Genomic DNA, 25640 nt, shown 5'->3' with positions numbered 1-25640 from the left:
ATGAGACCACCAGTCTGAGGTGGGAGGGTGCAGAGTGTGGCCATGGGGTAGCCAGAGGCTCTCCCACCCCTGTGAGTCCATGCCCAGCCACCCATGGCTCTGCCAGACTTGTTTTTCCCCAAGGAGACAGTTCAGAAACTCATGTCCAAGCTGTCACCCCAAAAGCCAACAGCCCCTTGGATGGGCACTGTGGTGGTTTGGCCACAAATCCTGGCCAGCCAAGGGGCTGGGGGTGCAGCTCTGGCAGAATGGAGAGCTGAGGACCCCCTTCCTCCTGCCCTGGAGGCACCAACTCTGTGTCCACGACACAGAGCTCAGGGCAGTGATATATCCCCAAAGTCCCTGATCTGCTCTGCAGAAAGCTCCCAAGGCCTGAGGTGTGTTCATGGGCTTCAGAAGCTGAGCACGTGAGATGACAGACGTGAAGTAGCCTGCAAACACTGACTCTTTGGAGAAAAACCCAGAATTTAACCATTCCTTAGGGCAAACTCAGCCAGACTTCTGCAAACGAAACAAGCCCAGTAAGTGAATCAGCATGAGCTTCAATCCTGTGAGAGCAGGCAGGGAAGGGAGCTGTCTGTCAAACTGTCACAATATTTGGACATTGCTTTCAAGTTTTGAAAACCAACGATGTCGGTGTGAACGAGGCTGGTGGACGGGGCTGGTGGGACTGGGACATCGTGTCTGGTCCCCCAGGAGCCAAAGGGAAGTCAGGAGTGCTAAATCAGCTATTTCATCACACAGGTGGGGCCCTGGGGCTCATCAGTGATCAAAACTGAAGGATTTTCCTTTAATTTTGCCTGTTGGAGTTCTGGATGCTGAGAATTTTAGACAATCAATCACTGAAACAGCCCCTACTCCCAGGAAGAAGCAGCAGAGGGTGGAATGAACCACTCAGGGCTCCCACACTCAAAAAGACAAATTGAATTTGAGTTTCTTGGGTCTGACTGCTCCCAAGGAGGGTAAATCCCTTGACCACCAAGTCCCACACCAAGTTTTGAAGCAAACCCTCCAATCTGAGACCTCCTTTGGCTCCTGGGGCTGTTTTTCCCTTTGGCTTTCACACCTGGAGCAGCCCAGCACCACCAAGGTCAGCACAGAGAAATCCTCTTCCAGACACATCTTTTTTAGGTAAGCTGTTTTTTTTCCTCTTGATTCATTAATAAGAGTTAAAACCAAAAAGCCAGGTTAAAATTCTGTCTCTGAAGAATCAAGGTCCAGACTGGGCAGTTTCTGTGGCTGATCACACCAACCTCTCTGCAGCCTCTGGCCCAGGGAGTCAGTTTTGAAAGCAAATTTCATCAAGGCAGACCAAACTCTCACAAAAGTAATGATCAGTATTTTTATTCATACACACTTGCTTTGAAACTACAATTAATACTTAACAAAAGCATTTCATGCAAACAAAGATTGAAGATACTGTGAATTATGAAACAAACAAACAAACAAACAAAAGATGCTGGAATTTGTACATCAGTCTTGCCCACTACACTTCCAATGGTTGGGGTTTTTTTTTAAATCTTTTGAAAAATGCATGACCTCTCCAAATTTTCTGGTAGCATCTTGCAGATAAGTATTATGAAAATAAATAATGTTGTCCTCTATATAAATACAACATCTGGGTCTTAAAATAATATTAAAAATATTATTGAGTTCAAGGTGGGATTACTTAATGTTTAAAAGAATTAAGCAGCATACAGTCATTTGAGAAGTTTCAGGTGTTCTCTGTATTGCTGTGCAAAACCACAGAGTGTTGAGAAATGCACATTTTAGAAAGAGCCAAAGAGCTTCATTTTGTTGATTTTTTTTTTTTTAACATATATTTTGATAACATGGGAAAGAACAAATGAAAGGTCTGGGGAACAAGCCATAGATTAAATTTTTATTACCCCTGCAAGAACATTGTTTTTATACTCCAAGGCCAACAGTGGGTACAAACACATAATTGTCTTTATTTAAAATTAATATTTTCAGTGAATTGGGGCTGTTGGCCAAGCATTCAGCACCCAGGGAGCTCTGTGGTTCCTGGGTGCCTTGGAAGCTGTAGTGGTTTTGGTTTGTTAATTTTAAGATTTTTAAGCCAGGAGTTTGTGAAGCTCTGGAAGGAACTCTGGACAGTGTCACCTCAAGGGGTTCAGAGAGAAGGAAAAGAAATTCAAACAGTTCTCAGGAAAATGTTTGTAAAGATCATGAACATCATCTTCCTTTCTATGAAACGTTCCTGTCATTAATAATTATAAAACGAATGAAACATCAGCTGCAGAGTGTCCAATGTAACCAGAGTGAGAAATGAGCTTCAATGGCAGCTGTGTCAATGTTGTTGCTACTTATCCTGCAGTGTTTCAAATCATTAACAGACTTAATTTATTTATTTAGGTCAACTGACATCAGTGGAAGAAAAAAAACCAGCTTCTGGAGCAGTTTTCTTTTAAATTTGAACTATGGTGTCACAGACAAGGAAAAAAAAAGAAGCACAAAGACAGATTTACAACACAGAAATACATTAAAATATCAACAGAAAATATTGACCTGTCATGGACAAACCAGCTGCACAAAGAACAGAGCTCCTCCTTCAGCAGGAGTCAGTAAAAACTAGAAAAAAGCTGTGCTGACTTTATTTACCCAAAGGGAATCTCCCCCTCCAATTTTTAGTTCTGTTAAGACTTCCATCCACACGGAATTTTTAAATTGCACATAAAAATCTCAGTAGCTGGAAAAGAGCTAAGTGCAGCTGACCTAGACAATCAGCAAGCATCACTCCCTGCCACACCCTGACTCCAGGTACAAAAGCTGCACTCCAGATTCTGTAAGAAACGTATCAGATCTGATTTTATTTCTCTTCAAACGGTTTCAGCAGAGTTACTAAAGTTCTATAAAAAAGTAGAAACAGCATGGCATAGCCAGCAGTACCATGTGAATCCAAGAAGCTGATTTAATATTAAAAATTATAATAATACGTACACAACTCTTTTCAGGTTAAAAGTGAATTAGAAACATTGCCTAAGAAGTCCTCAGCCCTCCCTCTGGGGTCAGTCAGCGTTATTACCCCCATGCTGCAGGTGAGGTAAGTGAGGCAGAGAGGTTAACAAGTGGCCTCTCCCTCTGAAGGATTTCCTGGGAACAGGAGGGCTGTAGTGCATGATCATCATCCATGATAAGGCTTTTTAATTCCCAATTGTTACTGGCACGGTGAGGGAATCACGCATCTTTATGGAGTCAAATCTTGCTTATTTCTGCAACTCAGCTATTTCACATCCCGTCTACGAGTGAGGGGCTGAGGGAAAAAAGTGCTTTTTAGCTTGTCTACTTTTTGACTACTTGGCAGCTCAGTGCCCACCTACAGAGGGGACACATCAAACACAGCCCACGCTCACGTCTGCAACGAGACAAAACCCCTATGTACAACAACTTATGCTAATGACTAAAAGAACTGAAAATCACATTAAATATTTCCAGAAGTTTCCTGGCAGGTCCAAACGCCTACTGTAAACTCAATATACTGTAGATATGCTTTCTACTTGTATCAAAGCTTTATTATTGGATTATTATTATTACTAATTCTTTCCAAAGCTATGCTTTGCGCAATAAGGAGGATCTGTCCCCCTGCTCACTGCATGTGTCTCCTATGGCATTTAACTGGGACTGCATCCAGAGATACTGGCTCAGAAAACACTTTTCAACTGGTACCACTCCACCCTTGGATGTGTCATCTTGCCAGCTAGGAGACAAGTTCCTCTCTTGCTCGACCTTATTAATTTTATAGAAGCCCAGCATTACTGAATTGGATTCACCCCAAAAGACAGGATGGATTTCAAAGGCCAGCAGCATTCAGACGTGATGAGTTTTTTTAAACTAGCAGCTGATTTCCAGAAGAACCTTCTTTAGTTTGTAAAAGGGAATTCAATTGTATTTCTGGAAAGAATGAAGAATCAGAAAGCTGAATTGCAGTTCTCTTCCAAATAGGACTAAGGAGAACTATTTTATCATGGGAATGTGCTTTCTCCTTCTCACATATGTCCAACCTTGCTCAGAGCACCGAGCCTGGCTGGTGGGTGAAATGGTTGTCCTGGAATGCCACCACCCTGCTCTGGTCACTCAAAGGTGCACAAAAGCATCCAGATGCCTGAATAATGACAGAATTTGCCTAGGAGCCAGTTAAGTCCTGTTTGATCCCTGAAAACCCCTAGGAAGTTTTATATGGCAAACCTGTGCCTCTCCCAGCAGGAATGGGGCTGCCCTGGAACCATCTGGGACTCAAGCACAGGGATGGGAACACAGCTCCCAGAACTTCCAGCCCAGCTTCAGTGCAATACAATTTTTAATTACAGCTCCCAAAACTTCCAGCCCAGCTTCAGAGCAGCACAATTTTCAATTTGCCTTTTGGGAATCTTGGTGTAGTCCCGGTGTGGGTGTTGGGACTACAGTTGCTGTCAAACACAAGTGAAAGAGAAGCAGCTCTAATGCCTCTCCTTCTGTTGATACATGTTCTCTAGAAAACCAAATCTTGTGAAAAATATTATATAAATAACATCTGTCTCTAAAAAGATATGAAAGTTCTGGCTGGATTCTTCAGGTTTTCCTTGCCATGGTAAATTTCTGGATTCTGAGCAGCCAGTGGGAGTTCTCAGGAAAGGTCAGAGCATGTGAGGGCATCAGGAAGAGCAGAGAGGGGTAACACAACAAATCCCTGCTTTATCCAGCCCTGCCTGGCTCCTGCAGGATCCATGAGTTCACAGTACCTCTTCCTAAGTGTTTCAGAAACCTCCAGAAGGCAGCACGTCTGTCACAGGCCCGGAGACCTCAGGTAACGATGCTCAAGAGGAATTTCTGCTTCTACGTCAGAAAAACTGGGAGACAAACACAAGGGCTGAAGAAATTGGGTATGAAAAGTAGCCAGAAAATGAACAGCTCTGTCCCAGTGTCAGAGCAGCCCTGTGACACCGTGTCCTGGTGTGAACAGCATCAACTGTCACAGCTGTGCCAGCAATGGGACTTCCTTGGAAAATTCAGATTTCATCAGGAAAACAGAACTGTGGCAACATCTACCCTGGAGGGGAGCTCCTGCCTGGTTTCTGGCTTGGTTCAATTCTGCCCTTGTTCTTCTTTGCTCACTCCCCAAACCTGTATACTGGTATTTCTCCCTGTATTTTCCTTTTTCAAAAGTGTCTTTTTCACTTCACATTTTAAAAACAAGCACAGTGGCACCTCTTGGCAGACTGGCATAGCTGAGAGCCCCTTCTTTATTCAAATTTGAGACTCAGTAATCTAATATCTTAATTCAATATATCGTCTTCTACAGCATTTTACTAATCATTGCCAGGCTAATAATAGTCAGGAAAAAAAAAAAGAAAAGAAGTCATGAATGCTGCATCAGGCCACATGCTTTATGGTGAATACCATCGTTTTTGAAGTACATAATACACAAAGGAGAAAATGAACTCCCAGTCTTGGATGACAACATATTTGACACAGAACAGTTTAAAAATCTTACTCCTAAAATGTTTGAAAAGTTTGGAGTCCTGTTTGTTTAGGCAATGACCTGAGTTCCTGTCAGCTGGCCAACGCCCCTGGTGAGCCACACCTTGGAATGTCAGGCTTTGATCACTCCAAGATGCCCCTCGTGGGAGCTGGGGGTCCAAAAGGACTGAGACAGGGCAACAATTGGACTTCTGGAGTGTGGAAACTGCACCTCCTGGCCCCAAAGCCGCGTTTCCCAAGGGCCCTGCAGGTGCAGAAGCTCGACACAGTCACCCTTGAATCCAACCACGTCTCCCTCAACAACTGCCCAGCTCACCCAGGCCACCCCCAGGGCCAGCCCTCCCCTCTGGCAGGATTGGATCTTTCTGACAGAATCTTTGGCACAGGTTCCATGTTTTATTGTCATAAAAGATGATTAGAAAGTAGGTTCCCCTCCCACCCCACCCCATTACATATTCTAGTATAAATTGAAGTATTTTATGGCAAATATCTTACTTTTTCAATATGTTTACATGCTGGAAAAATTGTACCCAGTCTGCATGCAGCAACAGAGACATCATGCTTCTGGCATCATCATGCACATCTGACAGACAAAAAGTGCCTGTGGCTGCTAATGGGATCAAGGCAGGAGAGGAAAAAAAAAAGGAAATGGACCAACTACTATTTTACATGCTGTAACAAAACCCAAATATGCACAAAACATTATTTACTGATATTCGAGTTAATATCTTCTGGTAAGTATTAAGAGGAAATATCAAAATTTTTTATCTAAGTGATAGGAGAGGAGAAGATTGCATTAATTACAGTGTTCATCATTGCAAATAAAGTCTATTTCCTTCTCTGCAAGTAATAAGCAGATGTGAAATGAAAGCCTAATTGAACCTCGTATAAAACCTGCAGGTAGCAATTATTGTTTAAAAGTATATCTACTTTTAAAAAAAGAGATTATACCCTAAGCCAGTAACAATATTTAAAACCTAAAGTAAAAATCAAAACAATAGCAAGAAAACATTGAGCTAAATCTAAATGGAACAAGAACTTTCACAAATAAAGCACAAGTTGTTTTATAAAATTTTTATAATACTCTTTATGCTTGATACGATTATGTCAATAATATAGATCTGCTTATTATTTATTAACCCTTATTATTAAGAGTTATTACTAAACATGCAAAATTCATTGCATGAAGCATATGTAAAACGTATTAAATTCCATTCTATCAATAAAACGAGTTTTAGGTGCTGCTTCTTTCAGGCTTGATTATTCTACAGCCCAAAGTTTTCTGAATTAAAACTGATTATTTAAGACTAAATCTCACTTGATTTTCATGAGTTATTCTGGAGAAATCAGGAAGTCACTTGGGGCTGCATTTTTTGTTAATTTAGTATACATGATGATTTCTTCAATTTACTGTCCTATGCTGCAGACTATAAATAAACACATGTACATAAGATATAAGGAATTACAGTTTTGTTTTACATTCCAGGTTAATAAATTTCATAGTAAAATATTGGTATTAGAACCAGTTAACAGTAAACTTGAGGAGTGGTGTAAATGAAACCAACTGAACAGACAATGGTACCCTGGATCACAGAATAATCTCATGGAGATTAAAAATTCACAAAAGTATTATTAAAATTATTACTATTATCATTATTATTATTATTATTAAAGACAAAATTTCACCCTCAAGTTTATCACATGCTCCTCCTAGCACAAATCCTAGAGACGTGGCCACCACCCCAGCGCTTTTCTTTGGGATTTTACAGGAATGGTTCACCAAGCCTTGGGGTCTAATTTGATTTCATCCCCCTCCCCACCCATTCCCAAGTATTTTTTTTTCTCCTGCCACATTTTGCAAACACTTTCAGTGATGTTTTTGCAATGCCTCTCCCCCCCGGAGCTGACCCTGCTCAGTCTCTGGTGCTGCCCCTGAAGTCCCCGGGAGCGCGGGGAGGAGCTCCCACCTCCCAGCATCCGCCCCCAAGGAATAAATACTTGAGGTGACTTCTGGTTCAGACCACCATCCTGTGTCAGATGTTTTTCCAACACAACGGAGTGGAAAAGGGAGCAAAAGGACAGTGGGAAGTTACAAAATATAGAACGTACCAAAACATGGGTAAGTTTCGACAAGTCAGTGGCGACTTCTAGAAGAAAAAGTGGGCACCGTACACTAATTTATCTCCTCTTAAGACAACATTGCTGCTGCAAAGCCCAAATCCTGACTAAGTGGCCCTTCCCTCATCTTCCGCCCTCTAACCCTACAATTTCCAGGGCCAAATGGAATCAACGAGGCGAAAGCCTAAAAATTGTAGGGTTACAGCTGTTCCCCCACGGCGGGATTTGTTCTGCTGTCTCATGCTACATTTTCTACAAGGGGGTGCACGAACTGGGGGTTGACGTAAGAGAACCCTTCAAAATCTGTTTGGTCTATGTTGGCAATGACCAGCTGATCTGGAGGCGTCAACACCGGCTGTCCTCGTGTGAAGAACTTATCGAAGTTTTCAGCCCCTTTGCCGCACTGCAAGGAAACAGAAAAGCAGAAAAACAGGCTGAAAAATGTCAGCAGTACAACAGGAGAGTTGTCAGGATACATGCAAGGCTTTCCCTCGTTTCTTATGAGTAGCTGAGGGAAAATTTTCTTTTCAGGTATTTCGACAAAGAAATCCCAGACAAACAGTGAAATTTTAATAGCTGAATCCTGATAAAAAGCAGTCAGAAAGGTTTCCATCCATCAGCATGAGGTGACGAGATAAAGAGCTTAAATATTCAGCATTACTGGGATACAAAAGGAAGAAGGAAATATTTTGATAAACATATGTTGGCAAGAGATACTTTCTTTGTCAAGTTGTTTCATTCTTTTTAAAAGCCTTATCATAGAAAATTAAATTTTTTGTGTTAGTCTCTGTTTCCTTTAAAACCTGCAAAAAGCTTACTGCAATTCATTTATGTGCTTTGATTCTTCACTGAACAGGCTTTGAACTCCTGAATTCCTATACATTCATAAATTTATTTTTACTTATAAATTCATAAATTCCCATAAATTCACTGAACTCCTATAAATTCATAAATTATAGCAGGGTCTCAGTCCTTGGGATGGCAGGAGGGCTGGGCAGGGAGCACATCCCAGGACAGGTCCTTGTTCCAAAACTTGCTATCACAGGTTTCCTCCTTTATTTTCTTAAGAGACTCATCTTTGGGCAAAGTCCAGCCAAGAATGGGGCTAAACACAGCTACAGCCTGAGCACAATTCAGAAAACAAAAGAAACCAGGTTTGTAGAAAGAAGAGTTTTGAGGAATGCAGAAAAGATTTGATAAGCAGAGAAGTATGACCAGAAGCATGCTAAAAAAATAGGAAGGTGGTACCAGAATGAAATTAGCTTATGTGCAAGAAAAGAAAGAATTTTTGAGGAAAATTAGGCATTGAATATTGTGGAGAGGTGAGGAGGAAACTGGTAAATGTGGTCTTTTCAAAATTACTGTAACACATCTTTGGACAAAGCAGCTGTGAGATAAAGGCAGTGAATGTTTCTTCCCATTGCTCCTCACCCTTTCCTCTCTGTCCATCCCTTCAACATCCCTGCATGTGGATGTAAAGGGTAAAATTCCATTATTATCTTCAGACTCAGAGGATAACTCGGAAAGGGCAGAATATGGCTTGTACAACAGACCAATATTAAATATTGATTTTTTTCTGAATTAATGCAACACGAGTAAATCTGTGCATTTGTAGGAGGATGTACTGGAGAGGAGCCCACTGAGGGGATTCAGAGTGAGAGGTTTGGAAACAGCCCAGGCAGAGTTTCCAACCTTCCCACAGAGCACCTGGCAGGTGCTGGGCTGGCCCTGCCATCTGAGCTGAGCTGCAAAGAACTTCTGCTGCCTCGGGCACACGTTGGCTCCCATTTCAGACCATGAGCTCAGGTTCTGGAGCCCAGTGCTCACAGAGGACACTTGTCCAGCCTTGGAAGAACACCAGCACAGGGATGCTGCACCACGGTCAAGCTAACGGGGCTCTGCTCTCTCCACCCAGGCTTCTGCACCACTCATCGAATGCCCTGGTGCCCATGAGCCTCTGCATTTTGGGACAGAATCTCTGGAAAGAGCTGAACTTTGACAAGGAAAAAACCTCTGAATTATTGGCATGTAGCCCCAAATTAAGTCGAATTAATTTAGAGGCACAACAGCCAGCTCAGAGCAGCCACAAAAGGAGATTTTTTTTATTGCTAAAAAGAAATTTTTTGCTAAAAAGATGTTCTACAGATAAGCATCATCCTGCAACAAAATTATGCTATTTTCTTTCTTTTTAAAATTTTTTCCCCTCTTCTTTTTTTTCAGCAAGTGGAAAGTATTCAAACAAGCTGGACATTGAACCCCTGAGACCATGAGGTGTCTCACATTGCTTATGCTAGTAGAGGCTAAGAAATAAATCATACAAAATATGGGTATATTTTGGGTGCAAACAGAGTAGCTTATAAATAAATTTGTATCTTCAATGATGTATTTGTCTTCACATTAAAGAGTAGCACTGAACCTTAAGGCAGTATTAGAGTACAACTGAAATTACAGGACTCCTCAAACCCCTAAACTTGGAAATACGAGTCAAATGTCCTTGCCAAATAATCAGTCTATGCCTATAACCTGTGAAATGTCAATCTGGAAGGGAACATGCTATTTACAGCACCCAACTGCTGACCCAAAATCTGCAGCTCTGTGTTTGAATGAGGACTGTGGAAGCAGCAGGATTATTCCTGCAGGAAAGCACTTCCTTGAGAAGATGTACCTACAAAGGTTTCCCAAAAAATATCACCCCAAACAAAAATACATCCATATCTTCAAACAGATTAAGGGCTGTGTGTTCTTTGCTTTCTAAAGTCAATATCCATTCCTGGAGGGATGTAAAACTTGTGTAGATGTGGTGCTTAGGGACACAGGTTAGTGGTGGGCTTGGCAGTTCTGGGATAATGGCTGAACTCAATGAATTTAAAGGTCTTTTCCAACCTAAAGGATTCTATAACTGTATGATACTGATACAAATAGAATCAGCAATCACCATAAATGAGTTGTGCATAGGGTATGTAAATACTGGACTTGGATTTTAAGTTATTTTTGTCAGGAGAGTCGGGCTCCGTGTGAATCCGCCTCGGTGTATTTTAATAGCAGCCTGTGCAAACAAACCAGGTCATGATAACCAGGGAGACAGAGCACAGCTGCTCTGAGGAGCAGCCAGGATCTGCCAGGAAGCTCTGATGGAACCAGACCACACTTCAAGCTTTTAGCACCTTCATCCTGGTGTTACTTTTAACTTCAAGGAGAGTCTAAGCACTCAGCTCCTGAGCTAATAAAAATTACAGATGTGAAGGTAGATCTGCTTTATGATCAGCTTTAAATTTGACTTGAGAAGCATGTTAAGAAAAATCTCAAATAAAATAAGCTCTATGAGCTCCCCTTTGCACAGCCAGCTCTGGGGAAGGGTTGGGCAGGGCTGGCAGCACCACACAAGTTCTTCACTTATTTACACCCTTCCCGGCCTGCAAAATCCACACCATAGCAAAAAGGTGTTTCCTTTAGCAATAAACACCCTTCTCAGCTTCAACTCTCCTCCTGTTCATGCGAAAAAGTCATTTGTATGAAAAAAGTGAGGAATAATTCAGGTATTGGTGTCTCTCTGTTCATTAGTTCGTGACAGACACTGGTGTGTCTGTATTGGCAAATAAATCAATGTAAAGAGCAGTCATCCTACACCTGAAGTGCTAAAGCCAGCCAGGATTCTCAGCTGAAAAATAAAAGGGTTAGAGAAGAAAGGTTCAATGTTAGGACATAACAATTTACAGCTGTTCCTTAAAGCTTGTGTTCTTGTGTGCAAACTCTTCTCGTTGCCTGTCAGTGAAGCACAGTACATGCTGAAAGAAATTCTGGCTCAACAAGCAAAGCTCTTCCAATTCTATTATGCAAACAGCTTTCAGGGTAAGGACATCTTTCCACTTGCTTGGATTTCTAAAATGTTCCTGTAGATACATGTCCAAACCAGTAATAAACATGGAAAATAAACCAGGGATTAATCTTGCAAACTGAGCAGACATTGCTGTAGGATGGCGAATAAAAGCCCCTGTGCTGGGCAGCCAGCCATGGAGAAATTCACCCCTCTAATCCAAATCCCTCAGTCAGATCTTGCCTTTAGATGCTGCTCAGAGGAGACAGTTGTTAACCACATTTATGACCAGTCTCAAGTGGCTGATGTGGATGTGCCAGTTTTCCCTGTGTTCAGCTCCTCACGTGGTGTGTGCCCATCCAGGCAGGGCCCAAACCACTGTGAGGCTTTTTTGCAAGGCACAAAGTTCCCCAGGTTACACCAAAGCATGAGCAGGCTCACAGACAGCTCTGCCCTCATCAAATGGCCTCATTTCAGCCATGCCCCAGATCTGCAGCAGCAACCCCACCCCTCGGGGAGCAGGGCTGCAGCCACAGTCAGCGAGGGAAATGATGCCTCAGGTTTGAGCTTTTCTATTTTTCACATTCTGTGCTGCTTCAGTCTGGGCTTCACATGAGGGGATGCTGAGCTCTGTGCACAGAGCAGGGAGACAAAACAATTCCTGCTCCAGCTGGGCACCAAGGACAAATGATCCAAAGCTCAGGCCCAAGAGCACAAACAATGTGGAATGAAGAGAGAAAAACAAGCAGGATGGGACTGCATGGGCTGGAGCTGGAATTGGACAATTAACTCCAATATGCAAATGGACCAAAACTTATAAAAATGTGAGATCTTGTGACCAAGCCCTCTTTTGCTTCCATCTTGGAGCCATCCTGGCAGAGCCACAGCTGTGGCTCTGGTACTGCCAGGGTGTGGCATTTGAAGGCTCTTCAATAAATACTCTCTTTATTCCCCTTAACTCCATCTAGCCCCTGTTCCAGCTCCTCAAGGCATCAGTTTTGGTGACCCAGATGGGACAGTGAGGCGTCTGGACCTCTGGCATCTCACTCACCACTTTAGGTTTGAAAGGTGGCTGAATCTCTCTGTTCTCCAATTTCTCCCAGTCAATTCTCCTGAAGAAAGCATGTTCCCTGATGTCTCTTTCACCTTCCAGGCCACAGCCAAGGCGTTTTGCAGGATGTTTAGTCATTAGCTGTTGGGAAGAAAACACCAAATGATTCGGTTTAATGATGGAAGGAAAGTGAGAGGGACTTTCCCCTGCCTGCAATGCTCTTGCTCCTCTCCTGAAGATACACACTGCTAGTAAGATTGTTTAGAAAAGCTAAAATTAAATTTTAAAAGAATTTTCTTGCTTCATCAGTGGAGACAGCAAATCAGCAGCAAAATTAGGGGCTGCACTGGGGAAATTTTTCCCACTGGGCAGAGGTTGCTGCTGGAGGTGCAGGTGGTGCCCAGGACACGCTGCCATCCCTGCTGTCACAACCCACTCCTGAATTTCACCTCCAGTCTCTCAGTTCAGTCTTACAGATCTCCAGAACAGCTCCTGCCCTATCTCAACAATCAATGAAACATCATAAATTCCAATGCACTAAAGCTCCATGAAGTACAACCCCCCCACATTCCCATTTCGTTTTTCTGGGGCTTGTTCAAGACATCTCATTACAGAGCCTCCAATTCTTTGGCACCCAGCTGACAACATCTAATCTGTGTTTCCTCCCTTGCATTCTTAATGACATCCTGGTCAATACTATACCCAGTTACAGAGATTAAACAGACTTGGGGAAACAAACCAGCCCCAAATCCACCAGCCTGGAGTGATTAGAAACTGGAATGTGCTCCCTAATTAACAAGTTCCTCAGCATTTTCCAATTGGTGTGTTCATTGGGAATTGTGCAATGCAGCCTTAAACCCTCACTTCCAGTTTCGTGGGGACTTTTTAAAGCTCTGTTACAAATTCTGTGTGATTAATGTACTGCTGGGAGTGATACCTCAACAGATCTTCTTAAAACCTCAGTACCACTTTAGTCTCCTTCCAAATGTTGAATTGATCTGATTCCGATTTTGAACCTAAAATAAAAGTGACTCTAAGGAGGTTTGGGAAGCAGCTGTGCACTGGGCAGGAATCACAGCCTTCTTCAAGATTTACAGCAACATTCCCATTTTTGTTACCTTTTCCAAACCCCTTGCTTTAACAGTAGGTGATAAAAGAAAATGGGAGTATTGATTCCAGTAGTTTTAATTCTTTCCAAAGTTGCTGCATTTACCAAAACCAACAAACTCTCAATCAGTGGAATGGAAGTCAAGCAGACAAATCAATTCCAAGAGCAGAGTGGGCACGTTTGTCTTGCCCAATGGTGCCCAGTCCTGGGACTGCTGAGCTACCACTGACTGCAAGGGTCAGAAACCTTCTCATATTGACTTCTTAGCTCAGGAAAAACTCCCACTGAAACCTGAGATCAATTTGTCAGTTTAGCAGATGAAGAACATGTCAGTCTCACAGAGACTTGCCCAAAATCTCAAGGTGCAGGGTAATTTTAGCTTTCTGCCCTCCCTTGACATGAGCACAGAGAAAAAGCAAACGGGAGCTGAAAACAGGGCAATTTCATCAGGTTCAGACTGTGCTGTTTGAATATGTGATTGTCACGACAAGGCAGCAATCTCAATGTACTTTACAAAAATACATAATGTTTATTTTTTGTTGGCCAGCACATCTACACTGGGATAAGCTCCAAAATTAGCATGGTCTTTCATTTTACCTTCTTGTTCCAAACACCTTTTCCTTGATGATTTTCTTTAATGGACTAATATCCAGCTCATGTATAATACTTCATAAATGGTTGAAAAGGATAGGAAGAATGTAAATACCAAATTAACTAAGTGCAGTGGTGTTTTATCAGTGTAAGTCAGACATCAAATAACCCCTAACAGGCAGTGGATTGGAAAAGCTACAGACTGATGGTGCTCTAGAGAATCACATGGAATCAAAGGAAAGTCAAATGAATTCTTTTTTCCTAAGCTAATCCCCTGAAGCCAAATCTATTATTTTCCTTAAAAGTAATAAAAAAAATAATTTCGTACCTAAGAGTAATTTAGGCCACACAGGTACCACTGGGTGAGAATTTTCCTATGGTTTCCTTGCATTTATGCTAAAGATTTTCACATAAGCTCATCTTCACCTGCATTTAAAAATGATTCTCCTGAACTCCCATGCTCTGATCCTGTCATTAGGCATTCTGGGCTGAGGACTGGCTGGAGCACCTCCAGCCAAGCTGAGAAGTCTCACCCTGCAGAATCGGGGCTGTGCTGCCGTGGTCGAGAGGCAAAGCAGGGGGAGACTCTTCACACCATGGTCCTGTTTATAAATTCTGCTCTGGATTTGGCAGCCACTGATTCTGACATTTGTTCTTTCCATAAAACAAGCAGGCACAGCGGGAAGAGCCCAGCACTTACCAGTGACACCAAGTGACAACACAGCTCAGCACTGCCTGACAGAAGTTGCACTTTAAAATACTACAGTGCTGTGTCAGAGCCAAGCAAACCCAGTGACTCACAAGGATTGCCAAAAAGGAACTTAATGATAAATAACATTTTATCTCACCCCCTTGCAGATGGAGACTGCTTCTTTGGACAGTGATTTTGGGTAGGAAACATTGTGCTCCATTATGGACTGGAACAGTTCATCTTCATCTTCCCCATCAAATGGAGGCTGTTGAAAATAAATCAAAAGTGAGTAACTTACTGAGTTTTCCTTTTAAATTCTCCACTTTTTCTGAAATGGCGTGACACCATGCCCAAAGAGATCCTTATACAGCAGTGCTCCTGGTCCAGGAACACCTCCCAAACTCACAGAAATCTGCAGCCTGGATATCTGCTGACCCAGAAGCTTAGTGTTTGACAGTCTCAGATTAAAATCAAGGAGAAATGTTCATTTCTGTCCCCAAAATGGCAGCCGGGTTAATGAAATGTGTGCAGGATTATCTTTGTGATCAACTTTAATCAGTTTTTAAAGCTACTGTGCACCAGACAGGCAAAATACTTCAAAGGGTGAAGTTTGGAGAATAACTTTCAATTACCTGGTGCTAAGGTATATCCATTCCTCACTTAATTCCAGTTAAAGTCCACTTTGTTTTATGTCATGGCTGTAGATTCTGCTTCTGAGACTATCACAAGAAAGGGCTGCACTATATTTTAAAATACAGGGTGGGAAAGTGCCCATGGATAAATCCCCAGGATATGTGCAAGACCCAGCTAATGGCAAATCTCCTTTCCTCCAAAGCATTCAGATGGCCAATATTTGCAATTCAGCCTGCAAATGTTAACAGCTGCACTTGCTACACACGAAGACTTTTAAATGTCCACTGGAATTCTGCAGAGAAACTCTTAAAGGTATTTGTTACAAATGTATGTTTTAAGCTTGGGAAATGCCTGCCTTTACCTACCACTCACTGAAAGCCAACTGCAAGAATCTTTTTCAGCTCAAGACTAACAGAGCTCCTTTAAGTTGGTGCTTATCTGCCATTTTTTGCAGCACAGTGTTGTTTCCCCACCCGAGTGACTCAGAGAGCAGCCTTTCATTAACTGTGCAGAATGAGGGGTCTGCAACTGAGCACATTTCCAAGTGCTGAGACCCATATTTTACCCCCAGGACATACAGTACAAAAACTGTATTCCTGGGACTTAACTGCAATGCAGAGCTTATCCACGCTCTTATTATGCTTCCCCGTGGTTTCAAACTCCTAAATGGTATTTTTTCCACTTGACATGCATTTTCTTGCTCAAGTGTCTCCCTTTCAATCCTGAGGATGGCTATTTATAACATTATTGCAGTACAAAGGAGCCGTATTCAAAGGCAGAGCTTGATTATGTGGGTGCAACATAAAGAGCTTAAAGCCTAAATACATTCTCAGTTGAGTCAGTCAAGAGTACAAAGAGATAACAGCAGAATGAAAGGCTTCAATCCTATCCTGTAATGGTCTAAACCTTTAGGGAGCCCTGAAACAGAGCAGCCTTGGAGGGCAGGAGGAGGTCACAGCAAGCATGGGAGGCAGAAGCTTACCTGGCCAGCCAACATCTCATAGAGCAGCACACCATACGCCCACCAATCCACAGACTTCCCATAGGGCTGGTAAGCAATAATCTGCATAATCACAAAAAACAACAAAGGGAAAACCCCTGTGTTAACTAACCCCAGCCTTGTGGTGCATTAGGTATATGTGTGACATGCAGAGAAGGACAGATTTCCTTGAAAAAGGCCAGGAAGACAATCCTGTAATCCTCACTCCAGCTAATCATGGGTTTCAGTGGGAGTTAAGATTATTTTGCAAGTGTTAGGCTAAACCCACCCACGCCCTTGGTACCCTGATATCTTGGAAAATACAGCTCAGAGACTTCTTGGGATGTGATTTGAGGGCAAAGGAGGAAGTACGGCAGCACAATGTAGGAGACAAAGCAAAACTATTATCCCAACTGTTTGTGTCAAAGTCTGAAATCATGAGGCTCACTTAACTTATGGACTATCAATAATTAAACCTTTCTTTTCAATTTTTATATTTTTGTTTTGCTGTAAAAGGAATCAAAACTTAGGAAAAGAGCAAGACTCGAAAAACCTCAGTTAAGTTTTCCCAAGCTGCATGATTGTGATACTCAGGATGAAATACCAGCTACGCCAAAAAGAAAGGGGGTTCTGCTGCTCAGACTAATGGAAATGTCAAGTATTTTCCATGCTCTGGGTTCACACCTGACTCACAGAGCAATACAAATTGAGTTCTGACACAGGGAAAGGCTGCAAGCGCCAGCAGCGCCCAGGTCACCTCCTGCGTCATCCTCTTTAATCAGGGCCTCCTCAGAGATCAGAGTTCATTTATTGAAGAGCTGCATTTGGTGATGGTGTGGAGGAGTTTGGAGGTGCAGGTGTTCCTCAGATCTTTTTAAACAACTGTGAAGGGATACTGTGAATTGTGAAGGGATGCAGGGCATGCCAGTCCCTGCCCATCCCCACTGAAGGCAGCATCAGAGCCTTCGACTCCACTGGAACGAGCAGGGAACTGAGGCAGTCAGAGCTCCAGAGGGGCTTGCATTTCATCTTCCTGTTTGCTCCTGTTTTTATGCTTTGTGAAATAAATTGCCCAGTCAAGTACACATCACACATCCTAAATTTTTTAGTAGTCTGAAAGAGAATTTGAACTGCCAAGTTCTGTAGTTGCTCAGGAAAATAGTGAGTCACCAGTGCAATAAAACAGGACTGCCTGGCTACTAAATAAAATTATGGTCTCTGTGTGGATATATGTCCTTGCCTGAAATACAGCAGCACATAATTTAAAAATTACTGCAATGTTTCTAACCAAAGGATTTCAAAATCAATTGTGCTTTGGAATGTATTAGACAAGCAGAGATAATAACAAGATTCTCATCTGGAAGACCCTACATAAAGGCAGTCCATGTTAGTTGTCTCTTAGCAATAATATGGGCTTAAAAATATATATTTGGGACATTCATTTCATCTTATAGTAACATACTTGGTTACTCTCCCTTCATTTCCATCACCAGTAAGTTCCTGCCTTTTGATTTATTAAATCAATATTGCCTTTTGAAACACCAAACACTTTCAAAGTTTCATCCAGGAAAAATACTGGCCTTTACACACAGAAAATGACAAAACATTTCATCCTCAGTCCTTTTCTGACAATGTCTTCCTGCCTTATGGAAAAGAATATTTTATATGAAAAAGGGGATATTTTTCAGGTCATTGATTTGTAAGGGCAGAACGTTTTGTACAACAAGCGCAGTCCAGGTATGTGGCTTTGGGAGGAACAGCTTCCTTCAATTAGCAAATGAGAAAAAATGGATCCACAGCAGTGAGAAAGAAAATGCTGCCACACTGCCAAGGTTCTGTACCTGGCAGCCAGGTCTGTCCAGGAGCCCACAGTGCACTTCTGTCCCTGTTGTGAGGGAGTCTGACGGGATTATTGAGAGGAGGAAATCACTTAAATGCTGCAATGCAATGTCCTACAGTGAGAGTTGCAGCAAAGCACAGACTCAACAGTGCTGATTTTTCTCCAGCAAGAGGTGAGTCAAGAATGGATTCTTCTCTAAACAGCATTCCCATCAGGAACTGCAACCTCCCCTATGAAATCTGCCTTTGGGAGAGAATATCACACAGAATCATCAGGAGAGGCAGAATTAATATGGAAAAAGCTCCAATGGATGGTTAGAATCACTCCAATTTTTCTGCTCTCCAATTTTTTTTTGATGCCACATCTGGTGAGCATAGCAGTGCCCCTCTGAGCTGGCACACACCTCTCTGACCTGGATGGAAGAGTGGGAATTGAGATGTAAATACAGCCACCAAGGCTGCAAAAGTCCCACTGCAAATGCAATGACACCACCTTTTCCAGTGAATTATCTCCGTGTAGGAAAAGGTGGCGCTGTCAACTGTCTGCTGCTGCACGTGGGGAGTTTTCTACCTTTAATCCCATCTAAATACCCCCAGTCTGAATCACCAGCTGGGTCCTGGTGAGGCTGTGGCTCCAGGGAAACCCAGACCAGCCGTTCGCCGCGTCCCGCGCGGAACCCGCGGATGAACTCCTCGGACTGGGAGCTGCTCACAGCACTTACTGGGAAGTGCAAGCCAGAGGGAAGAATGCTCACTTCAAAGGGAGGAATTACATGTGGGAGGAAGCAGATGAGCCTTCAATGTACAGTCAAACATGCATTGGTACAAAGTCAGCAAGTTCTAAACGTGGCGTTTCCAGTAGCTCCCTCCTCATCACCCAGAATTCATCGTGTGCCACCTCCCAGCTGCTGCACTCAAAGCCCTGCGCTCAAACCCCTGCCTGCCCTGCAGCAGCTGCCAAAGCCATTCTATCTGCATGTACAAATTCTGGTGTCTATCAGAGCAGCTGGGGTATGTGAACCTGTCCTGTCTCACCACAGTGTGCAGAGCAGACCCAGCAGTGAGGGAGTTCCTGTCCCTAGAAATGAAGAACTGCACCCTCCTCCTCCACCTATGATTTCTGATTTTCACTGGCCAGACAGCAGTGGAAAGCTGATGGGATCATTCTCTTCCCCTCCTTCTCCATCATTAATTTAAATAATTGCCTTTTTCATGTCCTTTTGCATTTCAAATGTCTCATTTCACCCATCTATTGCCATGCATTAAGAGCTTCTGCCTTTCCAGGTTCTGTGGATTTGAGCACTCAGAAAGAGCTCAGGAATTTCTCTCATCAAGCAAAATTGGCAGAAGGAGTTGGTTTTTTTCTTTTTTTTTTCTCTACTTTGCCTCCAAGGAAGGCACAGTTAAGAGCAAGACACAGAGATTAATATCAGCAATTTGTAAGAATGTTTAGATCATTGCAGCTAGTAGCCAGTTGGGATGAAAAGATTGTATCCCAGAGGCAAGAGGAAATCTTTTGTGAGCATATATGATGTCTGCTGGAAAAGTTAAAACTCAGTTATTAAAAGAAATAAATATTACTATCACAAGAAACAGTCAAATGCACTTTCCAAATCTTTGTAATACCTATTTGCCTCCCACAATCCTGGCAAATTCAAGGTTGGAACTGAAGGTTTTGCGGCTGTGAGATGGAAGAGAAGGGAAATGGAGTTTCTAATTTGAATTCCTCTGAAATTCAGAATCAGCACTGAGGCTGCTGCAGGGATGCTGATGGTGGGGTTCTGTGCTGGCAGAATCCCTTCCCCCTAATCCTCTTGACATCCATCTCCTCCTGTCTCTCTTGACTGGTCAAGGAAACACAAAGTACTAATTGATTTCACAGCTGTTTTGCCACTCTGACCATAAATATTTAAGTTCAGCACATCAGGAAATACTCTGTACAAGATAACCACTTTCTGCCTGAGAGAAGCTGTCAGACCTGGGATCCCAATCTCTGCACACTCCTCAAATTGCACAGTGTAAGAAAATTAACAATAATTCCAGCCCATTATACACCCAGGTAATAGCAAATGGCAACTTTCCCACTCAGAAGAAAGGGAAAACATTATTTTGCAGCACACCAAATTGGGGGGTTCACTTGGCTGAAGGCAGCACTGCATTCCCCTGCCTTTCCACGCAGAGCTGGGACAGGGGACCCCAGCTGAGCTGTCCCTGCAGGGTCCTGGCAGCTGTGTGCTCCCTGATGCATCTGTGGGCAGGTCCTGCAGAGGCAGCGTGGGCTCCCTCGGGCCCCACGGGAGTCACCACATTCTTCCCCAAATGCTGCTGAAAGAGCTCATTCTCCATGCTGGAGTGCAGCCCACTCACAGGATTCTACTCCAGATACCTTCAAGAGTTTATTTAGATTTAGCTCCTTTATCTCCACCCAGCAGGGAATGTGACGGTGCAAATGAATTCTCATTAAAATCTATTAGAAATTTCTAAATTTTAGCCCATGGAAACATAGGCTGAAACACCCCTGCAAACAAAACAGGAATCCTCCTTTGAAGTTCACCACAGAGCTAGTTAGCAAACTGTCAGTCACAATAATGTCTTCAGAGACAAAAGAAAATCAGCCAATTAAACTAAACAAAATCAAATCTGTTTGTACGATAACAGACAGATTTTCTCTCACTTACTGGATGTTTTGGTAAAAGGTTTATTTCTTTATACGAAATTTTCAAATAAAGTAAAATAATTTGCTCCAGCATTGAGGCACACTGAGCATTCTGGTATTGACAAAATGTTCTTTGGCATTAACTGGCACAAGACAATTGCCACAGAAAGGACACTTTAATTTGTAATATTGGCTTCATTTATGTTTTGACAGAAGAAAATGAAATACTACTCTGGTTCTGATATCCTGCTGCAAGCAACAGCAAATGGTAAAAAAAACAAGGGTGTTTCACTCTGAAAAGCATGAATTAGCAACCGGGAAAAAAACCAAACTATTTTTCATTCCAATTTCACAGAGATGACAAAATTCAACTTAGACACTAATTTACTTGTCTGTGTATAAATCTCCCCTATTCCAAGAAACATTCAATTACAGCCAGAAATGCTCCAGCCAGAGCTGCCTCTTGCTCAGTACCCAGTGAACAACTGAGTCTCTTGGATCAGGATCCAGCCTCTTGCATCAAATTTGCTGCCAAACAAATCAAGACTCTTGAAAGCTCAGTATGCACAAAGACCAGATTTTAATATTCATATATTTGAATTATATCCAAATCACCACATGTGCTTGTTTTCAATTCTTTAGACCTCAACTACTGAAATACAAATCATATCCAGACTCAAAGTCTTAACTAAGCTTTTATTTATCCCAGTGCCTTAAAGCACAACTGGGCTTCTCACGATCATACTTTCATTTTAGACCCACTGCAGTTGGTTCAGGCTTCAATGTCATTTTCAGTGGCTTGAAAGCTGCACAGGTATGGCCAAGTCATGGAAAACTCGAGGCAAATTATGGATTTATTACAACAACTCCACTCAAGGCTTGATGTCTCAGCTTTGGGAAGAGGCCTTCAATGACAGGAGCTTTCCTGAGGTGAGAGCAGCAACTCGTGGCACCTGTGCAGCACCTGCAGGACATGGCCTGGAGGAGACCACGGTGGTTTTACAGAGAAGTCTGCAAAAAGCTTCAAGACCTCATGAGTCCCTTCCCAAAAACCGGTGAGTGGTTTGTGATTTCCTGAAAATGCCAAATAATCCTTTCAATAAATGTGTGTTGGCAGCTGTGTGAACCTATGGAGGAGCAGATTAAAGCAGCATTGTTTGCTCCCAGTGAAATATTTGCTGATCTCAGCAACAAGCTCAGCAACACCCATGATGTTTGTATAACCTCACAAATTGCAAAGTTTGGTATAGTAATATTTCCAGGCTACAAATTGAAGATCAGAAGTTGGTGAGCCTGTTTTTTTAAAGTTTTTTGATAAAATGAGCAAAATCTTATCTCATAAAAAGTTAGTTTTTCAAATAACTAGGTATTTCTTAAAATAGTGAATAGTCTTGTTGATTACATTGCATTAATTCACAAATATACCCAATACACCTGCAGAAGTTAAATGGTGCCATCCATGGAGAATCTGGAGTTAGAGCCATCCAAACCCAGTGGTATAAAATGTGGAGGGACAATTTCCTTTAAGAGACTAAAAGGTTCTTGAAAGGGTCAATGTTTACCTCTGGTGCAATGTAGTCTGGAGTGCCACAGAAGGTCCTGGTTGTTACTCCATCTAACATGTGCTCCTTGCACATTCCAAAATCAGCAATTTTAATGTGTCCTTCTGAATCCAACATCACATTATCTAATTTCAGATCTCTGAGAAGAATCACAGTAATTTAAGGTTAATGTTTGGGATCAGCTAGGGTGAGCATATTCTGAGTAAGGAATATTTGCAGCTCTTTGGGGGTGGAGGTTCAGGGTGCACACGTGGGGCTGGCTCAGCCTGGAGAGAGCTGGGCAGACATCTAAGAATGACTTTAAAATCCTGGAATGGGTTGGAAGGGACCTTAAAGCCCATCCAGTGCCACCCCCTGCCATGGGCAGGGACACTTCCACTGTCCCAGGCTGCTCCCAGCCCTGTCCAGCCTGGCCTTGGGCACTGCCAGGGATCCAGGGGCAGCCACAGCTGCTCTGGGCTGGACAGTGAATGAAGAGGTGGCTGTGTCTGACCCCTCACCTGAGACTTTTGAATGTGTAATATTATTAAACATCACACAGAAATACAAAACATGAAGTTTCCCATTTTCAAGAGGTTTGATTTGAGCGGGGCAGAGCACAGGTGTCAGAAAGCTCAGGTAAAACAGGGCTTGGGTTTCCACCTCACCAACAGCAACACAACAAAAAGAGCTCTACCCTGATGGCTTTCTGTTTTAAAAATACACTGAAATGTTAAAGAAACTGATCATTTGGGGATTTTAAAAATAGTTCAGAAATTACTTATGTCAGATCACACTCACCTATAAATAATCCCTCTGTTATGGAGAAAGAATAACCCAATTGAGATCTCAGCTGCATAGAACCTGTGTGGGGGGAAAAAGAAATCAACAGATTTCTTATTGCCTCATGATTTTCTTCTGGCAAAATAAATTGGAAATGAATCATGGTAAAGGATGATAATATAGTAGCATATGAAATATGTAGTTTATAGTGTCTATATACAGGTGACATAAGAGACATATCACTTCAGCTGGACCTTAACAGATACATTTTGAGTATTTGATGATAAAATAATGCAGAATCTAAAAAAAAAAAAGGAAAACGGCTCCCTGGACCACAAAGAATGGTGCAGATGGAGCACAGCTTTTTTTGCACTAACTGTGCTGCACAGGTCCTTATCTCTAATCACAGATTGATGAATTCAGGATGCAGCTCCATGTACATTGCAATTCATATGGCATGAAATAATTTGCAGAAATAGCGTTCCTTTATACAGCCTGTTAATGGATTAATTACAAAAAGCTAATTAAAATGATTACCATATAAAATATAATTGCTGAATGCAGTTAAGAGGTATGGAATTCTGGTGGCTGTTTGAAGCTGGTTGCCGTGGAACTGTGCAAATTATGAGCAAGAGGATTATTTAAAGATGAGATTCATTTTTAGGCTCAGCACAAGGGAGAGGAAGCAACTGAGCTCTGCAACGCTCGATCAGAGGTGTTTGTGAACACGTGTGAAGATGCAGCACGGGCAAAAGCTGTCATGAAGCACCACAGATTTTGCCAAGTGTTGGCAAGTTGCATTAGCTGGAGTCAAGGATGATCTGCCACCATCTTGGCTTGATTTGGTGAGTTGTTAAAATGTTTATCTGCATCTGAAACACTTCTATTTAGAAGGCCTCTCCTTTAAACAAGCCCTGATTGCTTAAATCAAAATGAGAAATTATTTTAACTGAATGCTTGAAGCAGTTGGTCACCCTTGATTTTGAAGTTTCATTAGTAAATGACTTATGAAACACTAACAAGTGGTGATGAGGTATTATAAGGATGGCTAAAATGGTACTGATGGATCTATTCACTCTCAAATATGCTACAGATCATTTTCAGTTGCTCACTGATGTGCCAGATGTACAATTACCTGAAAAGAATCATGTAGATAAACAACTTCTAACTCCTTATTAATTCCTCACAAATATATCACAGAAATTCTTACAAGCCATACATTGAATTTATCTTGTATAAACTGTAATTTATATTACAGTGCTGAGTCTATTTGTACTGCCTTTCTCTATAGCACTAATTCAGACTGAAGTGTTCCACTCACTTTTTTTTTTAATATTTGCTTTTAAAAACAACATCAGAATATGAAGTAACATCTTTAATTTCCTGCTGCCCTGCTTAAATTCTTGTCACTTTTCAATACGCCTCTCCTGCCTTTGTTTGTGCTGCATTTTTGAATAAAGGCACAGCTACCTTTGGTCTGTGTGTTCAAACAACATTTTCAACACAAAGTTCAGATTTTGGGCCTTGAAAACAAACAAAGGCCAGCCCGGACTTCATCCTGAGCCTGGGAAGAAGAAGAAGGAATCAAATCCTCCTACAGTGTAGCATCAAGATGATGGTATGATTTAAATACATGAACACTCACACTGCTTGTGGCTCCTTAAATTTTCCTACTTGCTGGATGTGATACATGAGATCCCCACCATTGACATACTCCATCACAAAATACAGCCGGTCCTAGGACAAAGTATTAAAGAGGCACATGAATACATTAGAGACAGTATTAGATATTCACTGATCAGCCAAAAAAAAAAAAAAAGTCACTAGCATGTTATTAAATAGCTTTTAGGATTATTAGGACTGGGAAAAAATTATAGATCAGGAAATGGAAGTGGAATGTTTTGTGAAACCTTCAAGAGTAAATGATTGATGAGATCTGTCTAGTTTTGCCAATTTTAGTGCCATGCTTTTACAGATTATTTGTCTCCAATGGTTTCAAGAATTATACAAATATAGCTCAGTCTGAAAAATCTGTTTCTAAAAATAAATGAAAAAAAAAAAACAAAATCAAAGATGGTCAACAATTCCAAATTGCTTTGAGGCCATTTCTGACTGATGCTAGGAAGTTTTCCTTTGGAAGATGGTGGATGAGGCACTTCAGGACATGGTTTCATGGGGAATGTGGGCTGATGGCTGGACTTGGTGATCCTAGAGGGCTTTCCCAGCCTCAGCAATTCCATAATTCCATGTCATCCAAGAGGCTGGCACAATGACACTGGGCCATCAGATCCAACCTCAAATGTGTCACTGGGAGATGTTTTGGATGTGATGGGCCAATATCCACTTCATATATTTATA

The 25640-nt window shown here is 42.1% G+C and overlaps 1 protein-coding gene across 2 annotated transcripts in view; it reads right to left on the bottom strand.

The window, feature by feature from the left end:
- Positions 1-1328: 1328 nt before the first annotated feature.
- PRKCA (protein kinase C alpha) overlaps positions 1329-25640 on the bottom strand; it is a 147318-nt gene continuing 123006 nt past the window's right edge. For both annotated transcript variants that reach the window (XM_053960270.1, XM_053960271.1), the window contains 7 exons: positions 24928-25019; positions 23301-23363; positions 22521-22659; positions 16467-16547; positions 15009-15116; positions 12462-12602; positions 1329-7999 (listed from right to left, as the gene is read on the bottom strand). In XM_053960270.1, the coding sequence (XP_053816245.1) occupies positions 7835-7999; positions 12462-12602; positions 15009-15116; positions 16467-16547; positions 22521-22659; positions 23301-23363; positions 24928-25019 (789 nt within the window). In that variant the 3' untranslated portion in view covers positions 1329-7834. The remainder of the gene's footprint in view (positions 8000-12461; positions 12603-15008; positions 15117-16466; positions 16548-22520; positions 22660-23300; positions 23364-24927; positions 25020-25640) is intronic.

The sequence above is a fragment of the Vidua chalybeata genome, chromosome 19 (assembly GCF_026979565.1).
Source record: "Vidua chalybeata isolate OUT-0048 chromosome 19, bVidCha1 merged haplotype, whole genome shotgun sequence".
Classification (NCBI taxonomy): Eukaryota; Metazoa; Chordata; class Aves; order Passeriformes; family Viduidae; genus Vidua; species Vidua chalybeata.
This window is presented reverse-complemented; position numbering and strand designations above follow the sequence as displayed.